The 20,220-nt window shown below is 45.2% G+C and overlaps 1 protein-coding gene across 1 annotated transcript; it reads right to left on the bottom strand.

The window, feature by feature from the left end:
- Nucleotides 1–3,622: 3,622 nt before the first annotated feature.
- SELENOS (selenoprotein S) lies at nucleotides 3,623–14,042 on the bottom strand. Its single transcript, XM_064296240.1, has 6 exons — nucleotides 13,936–14,042; nucleotides 13,030–13,164; nucleotides 10,623–10,729; nucleotides 5,885–5,974; nucleotides 5,704–5,782; nucleotides 3,623–4,305 (listed from the first exon to the last, which is right to left on the bottom strand). Exons 1-6 carry the CDS (start codon nucleotides 14,009–14,011, stop codon nucleotides 4,226–4,228), a joined length of 567 nt encoding a protein of 188 aa, XP_064152310.1. The 5' UTR covers nucleotides 14,012–14,042; the 3' UTR covers nucleotides 3,623–4,225.
- Between the last annotated feature and the right edge of the window lie 6,178 nt (nucleotides 14,043–20,220).

Here is a 20,220-nt window from a genome sequence, read left to right as displayed (position 1 = left end):
GCCACCTGAAGCCTGGAGGCAAGGCAGCCTAGAGCCAACAGCCCAAGAAGCTGACCTATATGGACTACCCACCTGAGCTCTCTGCAGCTTGGACAGGTCAGCCTCTTGGGGCACAGAACAGGGTAGAGTGGACAAGGAGGGGCAGACAGAAGAGCCCAAGCCCAGCTCATTACCACTCACCTGTCCTTAGGTCACTGTGGTGCTTTTCAGGAATGCTGGTGTCCTCTCACCAATGCCCTTTGTAATGCTTTGGTAAAGGAAGGTCTCCTGGGCTACCTCTGGAGGGAAGCTTTCAGCGTGAATGAGAAAGTTGTACATAGTACATGCATGCAATATTGTGTCTTCTGAGTCTTTGCACTGTACCCTCTAATGTCAGGGAAATGCTAGCTCAACCACATTGACTGTAGGCCACTTTGGGTCCAGGCTCCCGTAAACCAGCTCAGCAGATGTTAGTGCCACTCCCAGGTGCTGCGGCTTCCAGCTGGGTTCAGCCAGTGGGAGACATTGGCAGATGGTGGGTGGGAGGAGTGACGTCAGCGTATTTATTCTGGCGCCTACCTGCTGGGTCACTGTGAGTTGGCGTTCTCTCTACTGAAGGTCTGTCTCTGTCATACAGTTCCTCTCTACAGTGTCTGATACCTTCAGGCTTGTAGGGGGCGGCGGGGCAGGGGAAGCAGCATTGATGGTTCCCCAATGTTGCTAGCCCCCACTATCCCACTGTCCTTTGTTGGTTTCCCTCAACTCTGTCTGCCCCTTGGTAAATAGCCCAGTTAACCACTTGGAGTGTTCCATGTTGCCTGCTAAAACACTGACTGATACAGGTCAGTTCCTAAGGATCCTTTGGGGACAGGACATAGAGTATTTGTGGAACAGGATTCTTCCCGTGTGTGAGGCAATTCTCTTGATTGTAAATCTTGGGGCTGATCTTTGCAGATCAAGTGGCACAGCTTTGATCAGGATTGGAGATTCCATGGGCTGCACGAGCTTGCCTAACAAGACCCGTATCTACACCTTTGTGATGTGACTTTTTAGTTCCTCCCATTGAGAGGCAGAGTCTTCCTCCATTCTTTGACTCTGGGTGGCCTTGTATGTTTTGCTTTGGCCAATGGACAGCAGCAAAGTATGAAGCGAGCAGAGACTTGAAAAGTTTTGGTACGCTGTTTTGGAATTGAACCACCACGTCAATAAGCCCAGGCTAGCCTGCTGAAGGTTGAGAAACACATGGTCCAGCCAAATGCCAGACCCGAGTGAGGCCCTTTGGGTCCAGCCAGCCTCCAGCTAACTCATCAACAGACCACGGATGCATGAGTGAGGCAGCCAAGATCAAGCCGAGCCCAGCCCAACGGACTCCTGCAACAAACGCTTTTCTGAAGCTATGAAGTCCAGGGTGGTCTGGCACCCTGGAAAAGCTAGCAGAGCCATCTTCCAAATCACAGGTCACATCGGGCAAGCTCACTTTTCTTGTGCCTTCTGAAAACCATCCCTAATTTTACCGTGGGGTTTGTAAACTCCACAGCACACAATAGGTCATTATGATGGTGGGGAGAGGAGGCCTAAAATGAACAGAGAGGAGACTGGAGTGGATGTTGCAAAGTGAAAGGGCCTTATTCTGCACCAATGCTTGCAGAAATGTACTCCTAACCTGGACTTGTGGCATTGTATTACCTTCTCCCATGATGCTAAAAAGGTATCAAAGGGCCAGTAAAACTTCCTAAGGCACTTGCTAAAGCCTCCATTTCCACATTGCCACGTGGACTCTAAGGAGGAAGCCACTGAGGAGTCTGTACTAAAGCTGAATACTAGAAAGACTCTCCTTGTTTGTGAAGGTTATTTCATCTCTTATTTCCTAATGCTTCTAATAGTTGAGAACCATTTATCCCAAGTGTCCAGCTACAGAGAACGTTATCAAACTAAAGGAAGAATTACTAAGAAGTTTCTCATGTCCTACAAGGAAATCTCTAGGGGTTAACAACAAAGCTGGAGGAAAAAGTTTAATCCAATTCTAACTTTCTCAGTTGTCAATCTTCCATGTTGGGCGAGAGCCATCTAGTTACACTGGAAACTGGGAGAAGTATTCAAGGGCTTTCCTAAAGCTCCTAAGACTCACTCATGTTCTCACTGACCCCCCTTCTGCCTGGAAGCCCCAACTCCCTCCACAGACAAAATTTCTCCCTCACTCAAGGCTCAAAAAGTTAGTCTTTCCTGTTCCAACCTATATGTAATTACACGGCTGCTCAAGTGTCCTGCTTCTACTCCCCACAACTCTCTCCCACAGCCCCCCACAAAGGTTTAAAGCCTCATAAAATCAGATCCTATTTTTTCCTTTGTGTAGAATATTGCCAAAGGGGACAACCACAGATTCCACATATCAGATACACAATAAGTGCTGACTAATTTACATGAGACCATTTCAGACGCCTTTCCAGCTAATTAATCTGGAGGTTAACATCTGTCCCTTGATGAGTGGTGTCTGGGGTCCTAAAAGCTAGCAAGTGGCCATCTAAGTTGCATCAATTGGTCCCAACCTACCTGGAGCAAAGGGGAATGAAGAACACCAAAGACACAAGGAAAATATTAGCCCAAGAGACAGAAAGGGCCACATAACCCAGGGACCCCATCAGCCTGCGACCAGAACTAGTTGGTGCCTGGCTATCACCAGTGACTGCCCTGACAGGGAACACAACAGAGTCCCTGACAAAACAGGAGAAAAGTGGGGCGCAAAACTCAAATTCCAGTAAAAAGACCAGACTTAATGGTCTGCGACTGGAGGGACCCCAGAAGATGTGGCCTCTGGACTTCCTTTTAGCCCAAAACTAAAACCATTCCTGAAGCCAACTCTTCAGATGTAGACTGGACTATGACACAAAATGATACTTGCAAGTGTGTGTTTCTTAGCTCAAGTAGATACATGAGACTAAATGGGCAGTTTCTGTCCAGAGGTGAGATAAGAAGGCAGAAACGGACAGGAGCTGGTTGAATGCACATGGGAAATACAAGGTGGAAAGGAGGAGTGTGCTGTCACATTATAGGGAGAGCAACTACAGTCACATAACAACGTGAGTATAAATTTTTGTATGGGAAAATGACTTAAACTGTCAACTTTCCCTTATGACACAATTAAAAAAAAAAAAAAGTCCCTTCTGATCTCTACAGCAGAAGTCAGTAAACTACAGCCTACAGGCCAAATTCAGCCTGTAAGCTAACAATTTTTTTTTTAAAACAACCTTTAAAAAATATAAACACCTAAGAAGAATATGTGGCAGAGAGACTACAGGTGGCTTGCAAAGTCTAAAATGTTTATTATCCGGCCCTTTAAGGAAAAAGTCTGCCAGCCCCTGTGAGAGCCTCAACAAGAACATAACAAATGAATCCAGGCACAAAGGGGAAGGGAGGCCGGAGCTCTCAGGAACCTTGTCAGGGACCTACGAATCAGCTCTAGGCAAGGAGCTGTTTATTCATCCTATTAATTGAGCAAGTATCTGCAAGCATTTGATTTGCACCCTGACCTTGTGGGTGAGCCCCAAGGAGTCTGCCAACTTTCAAGATCATGGCAGCTGTCACTTGCCATTCTCATTTCTGGTGAGGAATAACAAGTAGAGAAATAAGTAATAACAGTTGGAAGTTGTGAATGATAAAAGCAGTTTAATGTTTGATAGACAAATTCAAGTTCAGAAAGAAATTTCCTCAAATTTCACAAAGATGCTAAAAATGTTATTATTTGTGATTTTTAAATATTTATAGTGTTTTTTTTTTTACAAAGTTCTGTACATAAAAATAAATATACAGAAACAAACCCCATCAACTGTCTATTATCAGTAATCCTCACTGGTGGGTTCACCATTTATAAGGAAGACATCATTCAACGCACCCTGTCACAGAGACTATTCCATCAGCAAGGATTTTTACTGTAGAAAATCACCACTCGGCCTCTCTTCTCAAGATTGTTCATCATCTGGAGGCCTTTACATACTAGCTAGCAATTCACCTGGAAATCGGCAGAGGCAGTCATCATCATTAAGTGGATTGTGACCACTGGCCTAACGCCCAGCGGCGCTGTCTACACCTTTTGCTGACTTAAACCCTTAAATCTGCAGACACAGGGAAGAACAGAAATAACCCCCAGCTCTCCAGGGCTAGTCACTGTGAAAAGCGTGCGTAAGGCAATTGACTCGCGGGTTCAGGCTCATCTTGCTAATGTCAGACGACACTAACAAGACTCTTAGCCTCATCCGCCAGACGACGGTCCTCGGCGCCCAGGCCTCCAGGAGCATGTGCCACCTCCTTCACCAGACAGAGGGTTGTAACCTGAGACGACAGAAAGAAAGCGTTTATCTGCAGTGAAAACCTGGGAATGTTTTATATCAAAAATAAACTTAGGACCTCGACATGCAAAGCACTACAAAGATATGGATTCTATGTTCGAGGAAGTTTTTACAAAACATTTAGTCACCATATGAAAAAAAAACTTGATATAGCGAGTGCAATCTAAATTGACATCAGTGGGAAGAAAACAAGCTGTTCAGCTTCTTGGTCCTAACTTCTCAAAATACACAAAAATATACACGGAAAAAATTTACCAAAAACCTTTGAAAATGGCCCAATTTAAGTACATGAGGGCTCCTACTGCAGCGCTTAATAGAGACATTTAAATAAGGGCAGTTCAAGCTACAAAATATTAAAAAAAAAAAAAACAGAATGTGACCTGCCACTTCCAGCAGGACCTAACTGGGCGATCTACCTTCTCCTCACCCCCGCCATAAGCTTCCCAAAGCGGTCAATGGGCATCTAGGGACTTGGACGAGTGCTCAAGCTCTTGTCAGCCAGACCTTAAATGAGGCCCAGGGTTGCTTCTGACTTGCTGTCGGAACTCTGGGCAGCAGCCCCCTGTGCCTCAGTTTCCTTATTTGTAAAACCAGGCGAGTCCCAGCCTGTCTCAAGACTGTGGGGAACACTGAAAGAGGCTGTGCCAATTCGCCTGGCAGGCGCTCCACTTTCCACGGTCTGCACTCCTCTCCTAGGTTTCACCACTGGCTGCTTTCAAAATAGACTTCCAGCAAGGGAAGGTTTTAGAACACAGCTTCTTTCAGACACCTCATTCTCCTACGGCAAGCCCGCCGTGCTTTCCGACACAAAGGGAATTACAGCTCCGCACTGAAGGCCAAGATTCCTTCAAATCATAAAGGATTATTTATTTCATTTGTGTGTGACCAATCTCTCCAAAGGGATTCACAAACCCTCCCTAATGGGATGAAGACAGCCTTGCTGGCGTATGACCTGAGAGGCCTAGGTGGGGCTGCACACAGACAAAGCTCAGAGGGAACATTTGCCCACGTGTCCTTGAGAAAGATGTCCGCAGAAAATAAAAAAGCCCGGACTGAAAAGACACAACACACTGTGTTCTGGCCTCTTGACACTCCGCTGCAAAATGGGCATACTGTCCTTATCCTACTGACTTCTCCACTCACTTGCCATTGTGGGATCAATTGAGAATAGGAAAGTACAACCCCAACCATCAAGGGATCGCCTGAGTGCCTCGCAGATGCTTTATGCCAGTTTCCTTTACTTCATCGCCACAGTTCTAAACGTAGGAATTAGTCTCGATTTACAGATGGTAAAACAATGAAACAGAACCTAGTTTTCTAAAGTATATCCCGTAACTGACTGTTCAGAATCCTTTCACATTAGGGGTCATTTGGCACGTACCGCCTCCCCGCAACGGCCTTCTGTCAGGTTTACGTTTCGGGAGAACTGATGAAGTAGAAGGCCCAGGGTTGTCTTCTTCCTGTGGGAACACACACAGGCTTAAGAATCTATTTAAAAACACTCTACTCAAAAAATCTTTATCTCCTTGAAAGCTGTCAAGCAGGACTGTGTCCACAGGCACCTGAGGCTTTCTGGCGTTTCCTCTGTAGCTTTTTCCTTCTTGCATGCTGTCCCACATTTCAATCTTCTGCCGTCTCTTCTCTTCCTCAAGCTGAGAAAGAATCGCACATGGTAAACAATGAATTCATATGCCTGTCATCCTCCTCAAAGAAAATGCTAATTTGGACAATTTAAATGTCCTTCAAAACAAACCTTTGCCTGCACCTTCCTCAGTTAATAACACTTGCCAACCAGTGGTGTGAGCTTAACCACAAACAGAACCTTTATTTTGTACACTCTTAACGGATGCAAAAAAGCATCATGGAAAGAACAGACTTGGTTTTTCTGAAAAGTCAGCCCAGGAGAGAGGCTAGGACTCTCCCCGTAGAGACATTTTTGGTAATATAGAACAACTCTGCCTTGAAACCAGTGGGCATGGCTATGGGGCCCCCTTGTGGATTCCTGGCTGTGCCACCTGGGGAGTTACTGAACACCCCTGCTGCTCAGGGCTGTGACAATCAGACAAGAACAGATCAGAAAGTGCTTTCAAAAGTCATGTTCTGTGGAAAATTAAAGGAAAAGTAATCTAACAGCAGAAAATCATGTCCAACCATGAGGTCTGGAGAAACCGTGTAATCACACACTGAAGAGATGGCCAAGAAGAAGGAAACACTGTTCACTGTCCTTTGCTTCTGCTCCTCCCTGCAACCAAACACCAATCACAGTTCACTTACGTTTCTGTCTCCAATGGAATTCAAACCCCAAATGCAGTTCATTCTGGGTCCAGTTAAACCACGGTGTCACAAGGATATGCGAGAAGATGCTTTAAAGAGCACACATCTAGAAAATCCCTCAATGGCTTTCAGGGTCCATCGCTGCCAAACCCAAATACCTGTCACCTCATGCCTCCACTGTCTTCCAGCAAGTGAGATCCAGGATGAACCATCTGGACATGAAGACTGTCCTACACTCTAGCTAACCATGAAGACCATCAGAACAGACCACAGCTGCCAAGTTCTGAGACCATAGACACGAGACCTGATTTCACCGTGAGTGAGGGAGACTCCAGTTAATCCGTTTATTATTACTATTTTTATAAGTACATGAGACAGAACCACACGCGCTGGACCATTTCTAATCTGAACAAAGGCTTTTCGTCCCTCTCCCGATTTTAGGAGGCTCACATAATCTTAAAAAGTGACGGCTTAAATTGATGTCAATAAACGGTACACCTGTAAAAAGCTGAACTGGCTGAAGCTGTGTGATAGACGTATTTACAACAATGGCCAAAAAAAGAGAGGAGCTGCTGAGGCTGCTTACGTGCAACCAAACACCTCATGGGATTTGGTTCCTTGGTTTGGAGGTTTAGGGTCGTGGTTTCATGGGACATCCCATCTAACTGGCCGAATCACGTGTTCAATGCTTCTGTTCTACCTCCTAGCTGGCTGCATAGTTAAGTGGCCTCCAAGGCACAAGAGTTGGCCTCTATCCGCCTGGAGCAACAGCGGAAAAAGGAGAGTCAGAAATAGAAGGAGGAAATGGGTGTGTGGCTAGTTGCCTCCATGAACAACTGCCCCCTCTGCCATGAGACCACAAGTGGGTGGTGCCCAGCTACCATTACTGATCATTTTGATCAAAGCTTCCATAGAAGAATCCTGATCAAAAGAAGGAAAATGTAGAACAGAATTCCAAATTCTCACGGACTCTGGATTTTCTGGGGCCATGGAGGCTGGAAAAACCCCTGACACTACTGCTCTGAGACAGTCTTTAAATCTTAAACCAAAAATATTCCAAGGTCATTTTAAAACCGAACAATAGTTTAACTATTAAAAACGTTCTGCCTTGAGCACTGCTCTTTTAAGAACTATCTATATGGGGTTAAATTGACAATAGCAACTGAAAAGACTAGATAGAAAACTTGGAGGGCAGTGAGTTTATGCTAACGAGGGAGGAACAACTCAGAAAAGGAAGGTGAGAACAGTTGCACAACTAGAAGAATGTAATCAGTGCCACTAAATTGTACGTGTAGAAACTGTTGAACTGATGTGTGTTTTGCTGTGTATATTCTCAACAACAAAATGAATAAAATTTGGGAAAAAAAGTGATTGTTTAAAAGATGTTTTCAGCTACATAATAAGCAAGCTGATTAATGATTACACTATTTTACTAATACAAAAAAAACTCAGACCCTGAAGTCACTCAACTCTGACACATGAAAGAAACTTAACTTACTATGACTTTAGAAATAAAACAATAATTAGGCATTGGAAATCAGCAAAGAGAAAAACAACAACAGAACGGCTCAGAAATGGCATATGATATGTATATTACGATGCCATTTGTACAAAAAGGGTATAAGCATGTTTATCTATGGATAAAATACATATGGAAAAAATACCTAAGAAACTTAATATGGGATGCTTGGAGTGGGGGTGGGGAGGAGGTGGACACAGATAATTTTCATGGTACAGAGTTTTATACCAAGTTTTTTTCTGTCATGTCCATTATTAAAAAGTTAAATAAACAATAGGAATGTGCTAGCAGATTTTAAATTAATGTTATTGTTAGCTAACAGTGAGTCAGCCCCGACTCAGCCACAAGGGAAGGAAATGATACCGGTTCTGAGCCATGACCAGCTGCAGATCAGACCCCTGTGAGCCATGTGGTTGTCATTGGCTGGTTTTCAGAAGCAGGTCACCAGGCTTTTCCTCCGGGTCCATCTTAGTCTGGAAGCTCTGCTGAAACCCGTTCAGCATCACTGCCATGACAGCAAGCCCCACGCCAGCTGGGCGGCGGCTGTACACGAGGTACGCCGTCCAGGAATTGAACCAGATGGGCGGTGGCTGTACACGAGGTACGCTGTCCAGGAATCGAACCAGGGTCTCCTGCATGCAAAGCGAGACTTCTACCACTGAACCACCACTATCCTCAGATTTTGGGTCAGTGGTTTCATTTCAGGGAAAGATGGGTGTTATGGATTGAACTGGTCCCTCCCCGCCTCCCCAAAATATGTGTTTCAATTCTACGCACCCCAATACCTGTTCCCTCTGGGAATAGAGTTCTTCCTTATGTTAATGGCACCTATCACTGGAAGGTGTGCCCTAAACCTACTCGCTTCAGAGTTTCAGAGTCCTAAGGGCAGCAGAGACAGGATGGGGTGGGGGTGGGGGGGGCAGGAATCAATGCCACGTGAAGATCACCAAGGAAATGAGGAAGCCTGGGCTACAGAAGCAGAAAGAGATAAGGACCTTCCCGCAGAGCTGACAGAGAGATCCTTCCCCTAGAGCTGGTGCCCTGAATTCAGACTTCGAGCCTCCTCAACTGTGAGGAAATAAATTTCTGTGCTTTAAAGCCATCCACTGTGGTATTTGTGCTACAGTGACTCTAGAAAACTAAGACAATGGGAAACCAATATTCACAAAAGCTGAGGAAGGCTGTTGGAACAGGGTGACCAAGGAGAGTCAGTGTGGTCTCACCGTGCCCTGTTTCCTGTGGGCTCTGGTCAAGCTGGGCGGACCGGCCTGGGAGGATGATGACACAGAAACCACCAAAGCGACTGGCAGAGAGACACTGCGTTGCCCAGGGAGCCCCAGAGGCTCACGCGAGACAAAGGTAGACCAGCTCCTCCTGCTGCCTCAGAGGGGGCAGAGGACGTCCTCAGGGGTGACGAAGAGGGGCCAGAGAGTGGGCGCAGAACTCAAATCCACATAGAAAGACCAGACTTAATGGTCTGAGACTTGAGGAACCCCAGAAGACATGGCCCCCAGACTGCTAAACCAAAACTAAAACCATTCCCAAGCCAACTCTTCAGACAAAGATTAGACTGGACTATAAAACATAAAACAATACTTGTGAAGAGTGTGCTTCTCAGTTCAAGCAGATACAGGAGACTAAATGGGCAGCTCCTGTCTGGCGGTGAGATGAGAAGGCAGGAAGGGACAGGAGCTGGCTGAATGGACACAGGAAATCCGGGGTGGAAAGGGGGAGTGTCCTGTCACATTAAAGGGATAGCAACTAGGGTTATGTAACAGTATGCATATAAACTCTTGTATGAGAAACTAACTTGAACTGTAAACTTCCACGTAAAGCACAAAAAAAAAAATAAAATAAAATAAAAAGGAGAGGGCAGACACACGTAGATTGAAACCTGAAAGCAGAGTCTACACTTGGCGGTTGTGGGTGACATAGATCAGGTCACAGTGGGTGAGTGAGCTGGCCCCAGTGAAGGGAGGCACATCTCTCAGGTCCACCTGAAAGGCAGCCTTGGCTCTTCCTCCCCTCCTCTATCCCCCTGCCCAGCCAAGCCACACGCCTTTTAAGAAAACTTTCCAAACTCCACCTGCTACTTTCCATTTCTATTTTTATAGTATACCCATCACCGCCCTCCACTCTCTCTTCCAATTCATAGCCCAGGTCTTGGTGAGACACAGAGCTTAAAATGGACAAAGGAGCAAGAAGCCAAATGTGTCTTCTGGGTGTCTAGTAGCAGGAGACCTAGACGCAAAATCCTGCTGAGTGAAATACAGCTCTGCACCTTTCATTGTGTTATACTCATACATCTATCCTTCCCTAAAGACAGCATATTTTTCTTTGTATCACCAATATTTTACACAGTAGGTACTGAAACACTTGTTGAATCTATGGGATAGGACCTTGTCCAAGTATCTTATAATTAACCAGGGGTGCACACACACACATATTCTGACCCACTAAGCTTTTATTTCTTAAGACCACTTCTCCAAACTAAAACCAGTGCATACCTGTCTTAGTTTTTCTTTATACTTTTCAGCTTGTGCATTTAATTCTTCTTGCATTTTCAAACGAGCAGCTGCTAAAGCTTCTTGTTGTTTAACAATAACATCAGGCTCTAAAATGTCAGAAAAAATTCCGATAAAGCACCTTGTATGATAATAAAAATTGTTGAGAGTCCTTTTTATTAGAAGCATGATGAAGATAAATAGATGATTCTGCTCGAACATTTCTACCCTCCTGCGGATGTTTCACTACTTAAAGGGGCAAAGGACTATCCCACGGCCATTGTTCTTAGCCCTAGCTAAGCATCTGCGTCACCAGAAACACCTTAGAAATGCAGGTTTCTGGGTCCCTCCCAAGCGAGTCCAACAGAAAATCTGCGATAAGGCTCCCGTGACTGAAATGTAAGTAGCCTAAAGGTCACACCGAGATTCCATCCCACAGCCCAGATACCTCATTAACACCCACAGACTCTAGGCTGACCAGAACTCCAGAAAACAACTTAGAACAATTGAAAGTTTTCTGGATAGTTGTCCATCACTCAGTCAGCCCACACCTATGTCAGAAAAAGGTAAGGACTCTTAGGTATTTTATCCATTTTTCTATAGAGAAGGAAGAAAAATCTTTCTAGCTGGGACTAAGAATAAAAATGAGTGCCCCAGATTCACCTATTCTTTTATCTAGTTTGTAAAACCAAGCAGAATTACTATAAATCCCTGTAAAGCTCTCCAGCTGTTCATCATTCTGACTGCCTTATTAAGGTCCACTGAGGGGCAACCGAGGAGCCCTGGCTGCACAGTGGTTAAAGCACTTGGCTGCTAACCGAAAGGTCCGTGGTTCAAACCCACCAGCCCCCTCCATGGGAGAAAGATGTGGCAGTCTGCTTCTGTAAAGATTTACAGTCTTGAAAACCCTATGGGGCAGTTCTACCCTGTCCTATAGGGTGACTCTGAGTCAGAATCAACTCAACAGCAGTGGGTTTGGTTTCGGAAGGGCAACTATACTGTGACTAATTTTTTAAACAAAAAAACAAACTAGAACTTGTATAATCACATCAGTAGATCGTCACTATTTGCAGACCAACTAGTACTGGAAAAAGGCCACTTAACTGCATCCACATAAAACAGGGGCCAAAATATCACAACCGAAGTAGCACATGCATGTATGTGTGTGGTGGTAGAGATGACTGGAATTTTATCTTTAAAAACAAAAGAAAATCACACAAATGAAAATTTTGTTAACATGTGTAACTACTGGGTCATTCTCAGAATAAAATCAACCAAGTATAGATTTTTCTTAACCTAATTTTTTGAACAAAATTGAACAAAAGTACAATTTACTTTTTGCAGCGCTTCCTACGTGTATTTTTTGCAATAGTCAAAGGCTTCATCGATTTTGAAAACCTCTCTGAATCAGTAGTTCTCTTTTGAAGCACCCACTCTATCATCATCACTGCAAAGTTCCTCTCCAGTTGGTAGGTTAGCTTATTCTGCCAGAACTTCATCTGGAGAGATGGTTGTAGCAGTTCTCCAACCCCACTGTCACCTGCTTCATAAAACCCTGCATTCTGTGCAAGACAGACTACTGTACTCTGCAGTCCGTTGTTGGATGGATGTACAGCCAACGAAGACTCACAGACAGGAGAGACCACGGGTCTCATGGGAGAGGAGACGGGCATATCTGAGTGAACAGATTTTCTAAGTCTTTCCATTAACGACTATGTTTGTGTTATGACGTTTGCTTTCCTACCCAACCTCAACAGCCACAGGGACTAAGATGAATGAAGACTTCTATTTAACTTCCTTCTGCAGCTTCTGTTTAGTGAAAAGGCCACCCTTTCAGAGAGAATGAGTTTTTCTGAAACAGCCAAACATAATTTAGAAATCAGGTCTGATGAGTAAGCAAAAATGAAAACGAGAAAGATACAGAGAACTAAGGCTGAGTGTCCTGTGACTCACACTGGTTCTAGAGAGAACTCAAGTTAGGCAGAACCACAGCACAGAAAGTGTGACGTTTTCATTTTAATCCCTCCTGTAAATGAAAAGGAGCCCTGGTGTACAGTGGTTAAGAGCTACAGCTGCTAATCAAGATGTCGACAGTGTGAATCCACCAGGTGCTCCTTGGAAACCTCACGGGGCAGTTCTACCCTGTCCTACAGCATTGCTGAGTTGACACCGACTTGACAGCAAGGGTTTTGGTTTATAAAAAAAAAAAAAACACTCAAGATATGCAGTGAGTGCTCTACACACCATCAGACAGGTTTTTTATCTCAAAATCTCTGAAATTAAAAAATAAAAATCAATTTCAGAAGCATAAAATGATGTGCTTCTCATTCTTAACAACAGACTAACTTTTAAATATTAAGAGAATTAGGTGTCGAGAACACTGCCTTCCCTTCTGCTCCCAGGCACTAACCCACAGCAGCCGCAGCTCGGTCCAGGTGCCTCTGCCTCAAGGCCCTCAGGCGGGCGGAAAGCTTCTGAATGACCACGAAGAGAAGGACACCACTGAGGACGAGGTACCAGCCATACGTGGCCAGCAGGGAGCCCACTGAAAAGAAGAAAACAGTTTTCAAAAGACTAAAAAAAGGATACCACCAGCGGACTCCGTAAAACTCAACAAGGATAAAACAAGCCTAGCTCCTGCCCTCAACCCATTCACACTGTCGCTGCGATGGCCTCCTAAGCGGACAGTCAACACACGAAGACGTGCAACAATTCGGCGGTCACTGGGAAGGGACCTGTCAACCCTTTGGGGATCCAGGGAGGAGGGTGCAGGGCACAGCAGCTTAGAGAATGAAGAGAAGTTTGACACAAGAAGGCAAAGGTGTTCCGATCTAGAGAACCACCTACAGAAAGCGCTGGGCGTGGGGGACCGATACGAGGCCTGGGCCGGGGGGCCTGGGGGCTGGATGGGTGGTGGGCGGGGGCTGGACGGCTGCTGGGCGGGGGACTGGACGGGTGGTGGGTGGGCGCTGGATGGCTGCTGGGCGGGGGCTGGATGGGGGCTGGGTGGGCGCTGGGCGGGGGCTGGGCGGGGGCTGTTGGCCGCGAGGCTCGGGAGCCGGACGCCAAGGGCCGGGCGACCCCTGTGACTGACACCAGGAAGGGTCTGTCCGGCACAAAGGATCCGCCCTGGAAGTGCGGCGCCAGGTGGCCCGCCGCCCGGGGCCTCCCTCCGGCGCCCACGCCCGGCCCAGCCGCCGCCAGGAGCTCCCGGAGGCCGGCCCGGCGCGCAGCGGGAGAACTACCCACCGAACATGGCGACGCGCCGGGAGAGCCGGCGGCGCGAGCCCCTTCCGCCGCGTCCGCGGCGACTCACCCGTGACGTGCAAGAAGCGCAGCCCCTCGGTCTCCAGGGCCGGCCGCGCGGACAGCTGCTCCGCGTCCGACTCCATGGCTGCGGCCGCCACCGCCCGGCCAGCGCGTCGCCTGAAGCCCCGCGCCTTCCGGCCCGCCCCGACGTACACGTGGCGCGCCCGGGCGAGGCGTTGTCTCGGCCAATCGCCGCTCGCCCCGGCTCTGGGCTCGGCCTATCGCAGGGGGGGTGTGGCAGGTGGGCGGGGAAGCCGGGAGGGGCGGGGAGAGGGGCGGTGCGAGAAGGCCGCGGAGAGGGGGCCGTGCCCTAGCAGGGTGCTGGGCTGGCGCGCTGGGTCTCCCCTAGGGTTCCCAGCTGGCCTGAGCCAGGTCCCAAGGACTGTCCTCTTGGTTACTAACTGGACCCTGAGGCCGAGGAGGTTGCGGCCACAGCCTGGCTCGTGCCCGCTGGAACAGGGCTCAGCTGGTTGGCGACTCCCAGGCATGAGGATTGCAGCCAACGTCGAGCCCCGGAATAGGACGAAAGATGAAATACAGGCAGCAGCCTCGTCCTGCTGCCAGTGTTACCTTTCAGAGAAGGTGCCCACCGAGCCTCAAAATTCTCCTCCCCCCCAAAATCAAAACCTCTTGGGAAAGAATAATCATAGTAATGGCTCCAGCATGTACTGAGCCTTACTGTAGAGTTGCCAGGAAACCCTGGTGGGGTAGTGGTTAAGTGCTACAGCTGCTAACCAAGAGGTTGGTGGTTTGAGTCCACCAGGTGCGACTTGTAAACTCTATGGGGCACTTCTACCCTGTCCTATAGGATCATTATGAGTTGGACTCGATGGCAGTGTGTTTGCTTTTTTTGTTTGTTTTTTGAATGTGTCACAAAATGTTGTCTGAGTTATTTATAACTCTTCTGGCTGTTTGCTCCACCTTCCTGCGTTCCTCTGTGAGGCTTACCTCAACCACCCGATTTGAAATGTTCAGTCCCCTGATCTTACTCTGTTTTCATCTCTCTTCTGTAGCATCGTCACCTTCTAATACACTGTTTACTCTGCTTGCTGTGCTTAGTGTTTACTGCCTGTCTCTCTTACCTGGAAAGCACCAGGAGGGAAAGGGGTGTTTGCTCATTGACGTAACCCAAGCTCCTGAGTAATGCCTGATGGGGAGTGAAGACTCAATAAATAATTGTTGAGTGAATAAAGGTAAAAATCAGAAGCGAACTTAATATGCAGCAACAATGATTTTTTTATATTGAGGCTTACATTTTTATTTGCTGTATTTTATTAAATATGTCATTTTATAAAGAAAGTAATTTTTTAATTAAGTTTTATTGAGGTTCAAGTGAACATTTACAAATCAAGTCAGTCTGTCACATATAAGTTCATATACACCTTACTCCATACTCCCACTTGCTCTCCCCCTAATGAGTCAGCCCTTCCAGTCTCTCCTTTCGTGACAATTATGCCAGCTTCCAACTCTCTCTATCCTCCCATCCCCCCTCCAGACAGGAGATGCCAACACAGTCTCAAGTGTCCACCTGACATAATTAGCTCACTCTTCATCAGCATCTCTCTCCTACCCACTGTCCAGTCCCTTTCATGTCTGATGAGTTGTCTTCGGGAATGGTTCCTGTCCTGGGCCAACAGAAGGTTTGGGGACCATGACCGCCAGGATTCTTCTAGTCTCAGTCAGACCATTAAGTATGGTTTTTTTGTGAGAATTTGGGGTCTGCATCCCACTGATCTCCTGCTCCCGCAGGGGTTCTCTATTGTGCTCCCTGTCCGGGCAGTCATCGGTTGTGGCCGGGCACCAACTAGTTCTTCTGGTCTCAGGATGATGTAGGTCTCTGGTTCATGTGGCCCTTTCTGTCTCTTGGGCTCTTAGTTATCGTGTGACCTTGGTGTTCTTCATTCTCCTTTGCTCCAGGTGGGTTCAGACCAATTCATGCATCTTAGATGGCTGCTTGTTAGCATTTAAGACCCCAGACGCCACATTTCAAAGTGGGATGCAGATTGTTTTCATAATAGAAATATTTTGCCAATTGACTTAGAAGTCCCCTTAAACCATGGTCCCCAAACCCCCGCCCTTGCTCCCCTAACCTTTGAAGCATTCAGTTTATCCCGGAAACTTCTTTGCTTTTGGTCCAGTCCAGTTGAGCTGACCTTCCATGTATTGAGTATTGTCTTTCCCTTCACCTAAAGCAGTTCTTATCTACTAATTAATCAGTAAAAAACCCTCTCCCACCCTCCCTCCCTCCCCTCCTCGTACCCACAAAAGTATGTGTTCTTCTCAGTTTATACTATTTCTCAAGATCTTATAATAGTGGTCTTATACAATATTTGTCCTTTTGCCTCTGACTAATTTCGCTCAGCATAATGCCTTCCAGGTTCCTCCATGTTATGAAATGTTTCACAGATTCATCACTCTTCTTTATCAATGCATAGTATTCCATTGTGTGAATATACCACAATTTATTTAGCCATTCATCCATTGATGGACACCTTGGTTGCTTCCAGCTTTTTGCTATTGTAAACAGAGCTGCAATAAACATGGGTGTGCATATATCTGTTTGTGTGAAGGCTCTTATTTCTCCAGGGTATATTCCGAGGAGTGGGATTTCTGGGTTGTATGGTAGTTCTATTTCTAACTGTTTAAGATAACGCCAGATAGATTTCCAAAGTGGTTGTACCATTTTACATTCCCACCAGCAGTGTATAAGAGTTTCAATCTCTCTGCAGCCTCTCCAACATTTATTATTTTGTGTTTTTTGGATTAATGCCAGCCTTGTTGGAGTGAGATGGAATCTCATCGTAGTTTTAATTTGCATTTCTCTAATGGCTAATGATCAAGAGTATTTTCTCATGTATCTGTTAGCTGCCTGAATATCTTCTTTAGTGAAGTGTGTGTTCATATCCTTTGCCCATTTCTTGATTGGGTTGTTTGTCTTTTTGTGGTTGAGTTTTGACAGAATCATATAGATTTTAGAGATCAGGCGCTGGTCGGAGATGTCATAGCTGAAAATTCTTTCCCAATCTGTAGGTGGTCTTTTTACTCTTTTGGTGAAGTCTTTAGATGAGCATAGGTGTTTGATTTTTAGGAGCTCCCAGTTATCTGGTTTCTCTTCGTCATTTTTGGTAATGTTTTGTATTCTGTTTATACCTTGTATTAGGGCTCCTAAGGTTGTCCCTATTTTTTCTTCCATGATCTTTATCGTTTTAGTCTTTATGTTTAGGTCTTTGATCCACTTGGAGTTAGTTTTTGTGCATGGTGTGAGGTATGGGTCCTGTTTGATTTTTTTGCAAATGGATATCCAGTTATGCCAGCACCATTTGTTAAAAAGACTATCTTTTCCCCAATTAACTGACACTGGGCCTTTGTCAAATATCAGCTGCTCATATGTGGATGGATTTATATCTGGGTTCTCAATTCTGTTCCACTGGTCTATGTGTCTTTTGTTGTACCAGTACCAGGCTGTTTCGACTACCGTGGCTGTATAATAGGTTCTGAAATCAGGTAGAGTGAGGCCTCCCACTTTCTTCTTCTTTTTCAGTAATGCTTTGCTTATCCGAGGCTTCTTTCCCTTCCATATGAAGTTGGTGATTTGTTTCTCTATCACCTTAAAAAATGACATTGGAATGTGGATCGGAAGTGCATTGTATGTATAGATGGCTTTTGGTAGAATAGACATTTTTACTATGTTAAGTCTTCCTACCCATGAGCAAGGTATGTTTTTCCACTTAAGTATGTCCTTTTCAATTTCTTGTAGTAGAGCTTTGCAGTTTTCTTTGTGTAGGTCTTTTACATACATTTTTTAAAAATTTGTAAATGATACAAATAGGAAGTGCAAGATAGCAACTCAGAGCGGGAGGGCTGGAAGGACTAGAAAGCTTCATGGGGAAAACCAGAAGCTTCAGCTGGACTGGAAGGGAGAGTGGGACATGTATGGTGGCAGAAAATGACATTTTCTGTCTGTCCCCAGATATGCACTGAGTGAGGCTGAACCCTCAGGACTCTCAAAGCAAAAATCTGTTGTCATTGAGTCAATTCCGACTCACAGCGACCCAGTAAGACGGAGAAGAACTGCCCCATAGGGTTTCCAAGGAGCAGCTGGTAGATTCGAACTGCTGGCCTTTTGGTTAGCAGCCAAATGCTTAACTATTGTGCCACCAGGGCTCCAACATACTTGAGACAGGACTGCTGCAGAAAAATCTGTGACAGTAATTGGAAAAACATACCCTCTTTCCCTGTAATTTATTTACAAATTAGGTTAATAGTTTACCTTGAGGTTTTTTGGGGGGGAAGCATTTGAAGTGAACAATTCTAGCTGTGTCTCAAAAGAAGAGTTGAGAATTAGGAATAACAAATTGAAAAAATAGTGAGCAATTACTGTCACTTAGGACTTTGCAATGTAAAATGGAAATCAGCACCAACATTCATGAAAACAATACACATTTTAAACATCGCAAATAACAAGGTACCTTTGTATAGCACTGGGAATTACAGTGTGTGTGTGTGTGTGTACATAGAGCCTAATGATGAATAGTATATTCGACTAAAATCTAATAGGTATTGAATGGACTGCATGATGATGGGTCTTTCAGTTCAGTTCATGGCATGTTGTTTGTAATGTTACAGGGAAACCCCAGGCTGCTCAGCATGACTCAAAGTGACCAATAAAAAAAAACCAAGGCAGGAGAGTAGGAAAGGCACCTTTATTTCGTTGCACAAGGAAAGGAGTCAGTCAGAGCTGCTGCCACCAAGACTGCTGTTTGAGGGCAAGGGGAAAAGTTATCTTTAAGGGGTTTACAAGTAGGGAGTTCATATAAGTTACATCAGCAGCATTCTTAATCACACTATGCAGCCGCACTGGGGTTTACATATACTTCCAAGCAAAGAAGGCTGTGAGGGAGGAAGCCAAGCAAAGGAAACAAGATTCTGATGCAAAGCTGCTTGAGACTCTGCCTTATTTCCTCCATTTCCTTGTGGACATTGGTCATTCAGGACCAGTGTCCATTGTGAAGTATAGCCCAGCTTGGAATTGTTTGGCATGTTTTTGCGGAGGGGCAAATATTGGACCTAAGCCTTTCATTGGGGCTAGTAACCTGTTGATTTACAACTATTTACTAAATATTAAAAGAAAAAGATAGGAGTGGGTTTTGTGCCCTGTTTATGTGAATGTTTCCCTGAAAGATGTTTTCAAAGATTTTCCTAGCTATTGTCTTTATACCTCAGGGCCTAGCTGATGTGTCTTTATGAGTCCTTGTAAGTCCAGCTCCAGCTGGGTCACATTTTTTATGCTCGAGGACAGGGAATAATGGCTCCAATATTATCTCTTTCTTTTGATTGGAGATTAGATAACATTCTACCTGGACTTAGTCCAGCCTCTAGATGGCAGCCATGGCAGGCTCTTTTAAACTCATGGTGCTGGTTTTCCACTGGATACTACCTGGTTCTTCACCAGGATCTTAAGAGCAACGTTCCCATCAATCGCATTGCTGAAGTAAGCAGACTCAAGGTACATCAACATTTAGCCCGAGGCCTTCTTAAGTGTATAAGAAAATAGAAAATAAGTTTTATTATGCCTAATACTATCAGGATGCAGACTAAGACTATTACTATTCCTTGCAATAGTGATTTAGCTCACGTATTTACTCTTGATGGTAACTAACCAAATAAACCTGGTGTTTGTAAGTGTGGTACAGTGTGTACCCAAGTAGCTCGTTGTCTAATTCTATGTATATCCTGTTTTACTCCTATGTTATTTATCTGTATAAAACAAGAGGTATTTGCTACAGTACAGATTACACTTTCTTGGGCTATAAAACAATCTAAGGCTATTTTGTTATTTCATGTCACCTTGGCTGTTGTACTTTTATCCCATTAGCAACTTTGTCTGTTGTTTGTCCCATAATGATTGATAAATTTCTTAGAGTTCTCCAATTTAACTATGCCGTAATAGGAATTAATACTAGAAAGATGTTTACCTGTGCTTTATTGACTATGCTAAGGCATTCAACTGTGTGGATCATAACAAATTATGGATAACATTGCGGAGAACAGGAATTTCAGAACACTTGTGCTCATGAGGCATCTGTACATGGATCAAGAGGCAGTCGTTCAAACAGAACAAGGGGATACTATGTGGTTTAAAGTCAGGAAGTTGTGCATCAGGGTTGTATCCTTTCGCCATACCTATTCAGTCTGTAGGCTGAGCAAATAATCCGAGAAGCTGGACTATATGAAGAAGAACACAGCATCAGGATTGGAGGAAGACTCATTAACAACCTGCCTTATGCAGGTT

Source organism: Loxodonta africana, chromosome 13 (genome assembly GCF_030014295.1).
Source record: "Loxodonta africana isolate mLoxAfr1 chromosome 13, mLoxAfr1.hap2, whole genome shotgun sequence".
Classification (NCBI taxonomy): Eukaryota; Metazoa; Chordata; class Mammalia; order Proboscidea; family Elephantidae; genus Loxodonta; species Loxodonta africana.
Note: the sequence above shows the minus strand (reverse complement) of the source record. Positions and strands in the feature narration are given on the sequence as shown.

Bases quoted from the DNA above. Each gene is read 5' to 3' on its own strand.
- SELENOS (XM_064296240.1), bottom strand. From the start codon at position 14,011: ATGGAGTCGGACGCGGAGCAGCTGTCCGCGCGGCCGGCCCTGGAGACC. The intron at 5,783-5,884 runs GTGCCTGTGGAC...GTGTTCCCACAG, and splicing joins GAAACGCCAGAAAGCCTCAG to GAAGAAGACAACCCTGGGCC. The intron at 4,306-5,703 runs GTACGTGCCAAA...CTGTCGTCTCAG, and splicing joins AAGGCCGTTGCGGGGAGGCG to GTTACAACCCTCTGTCTGGT.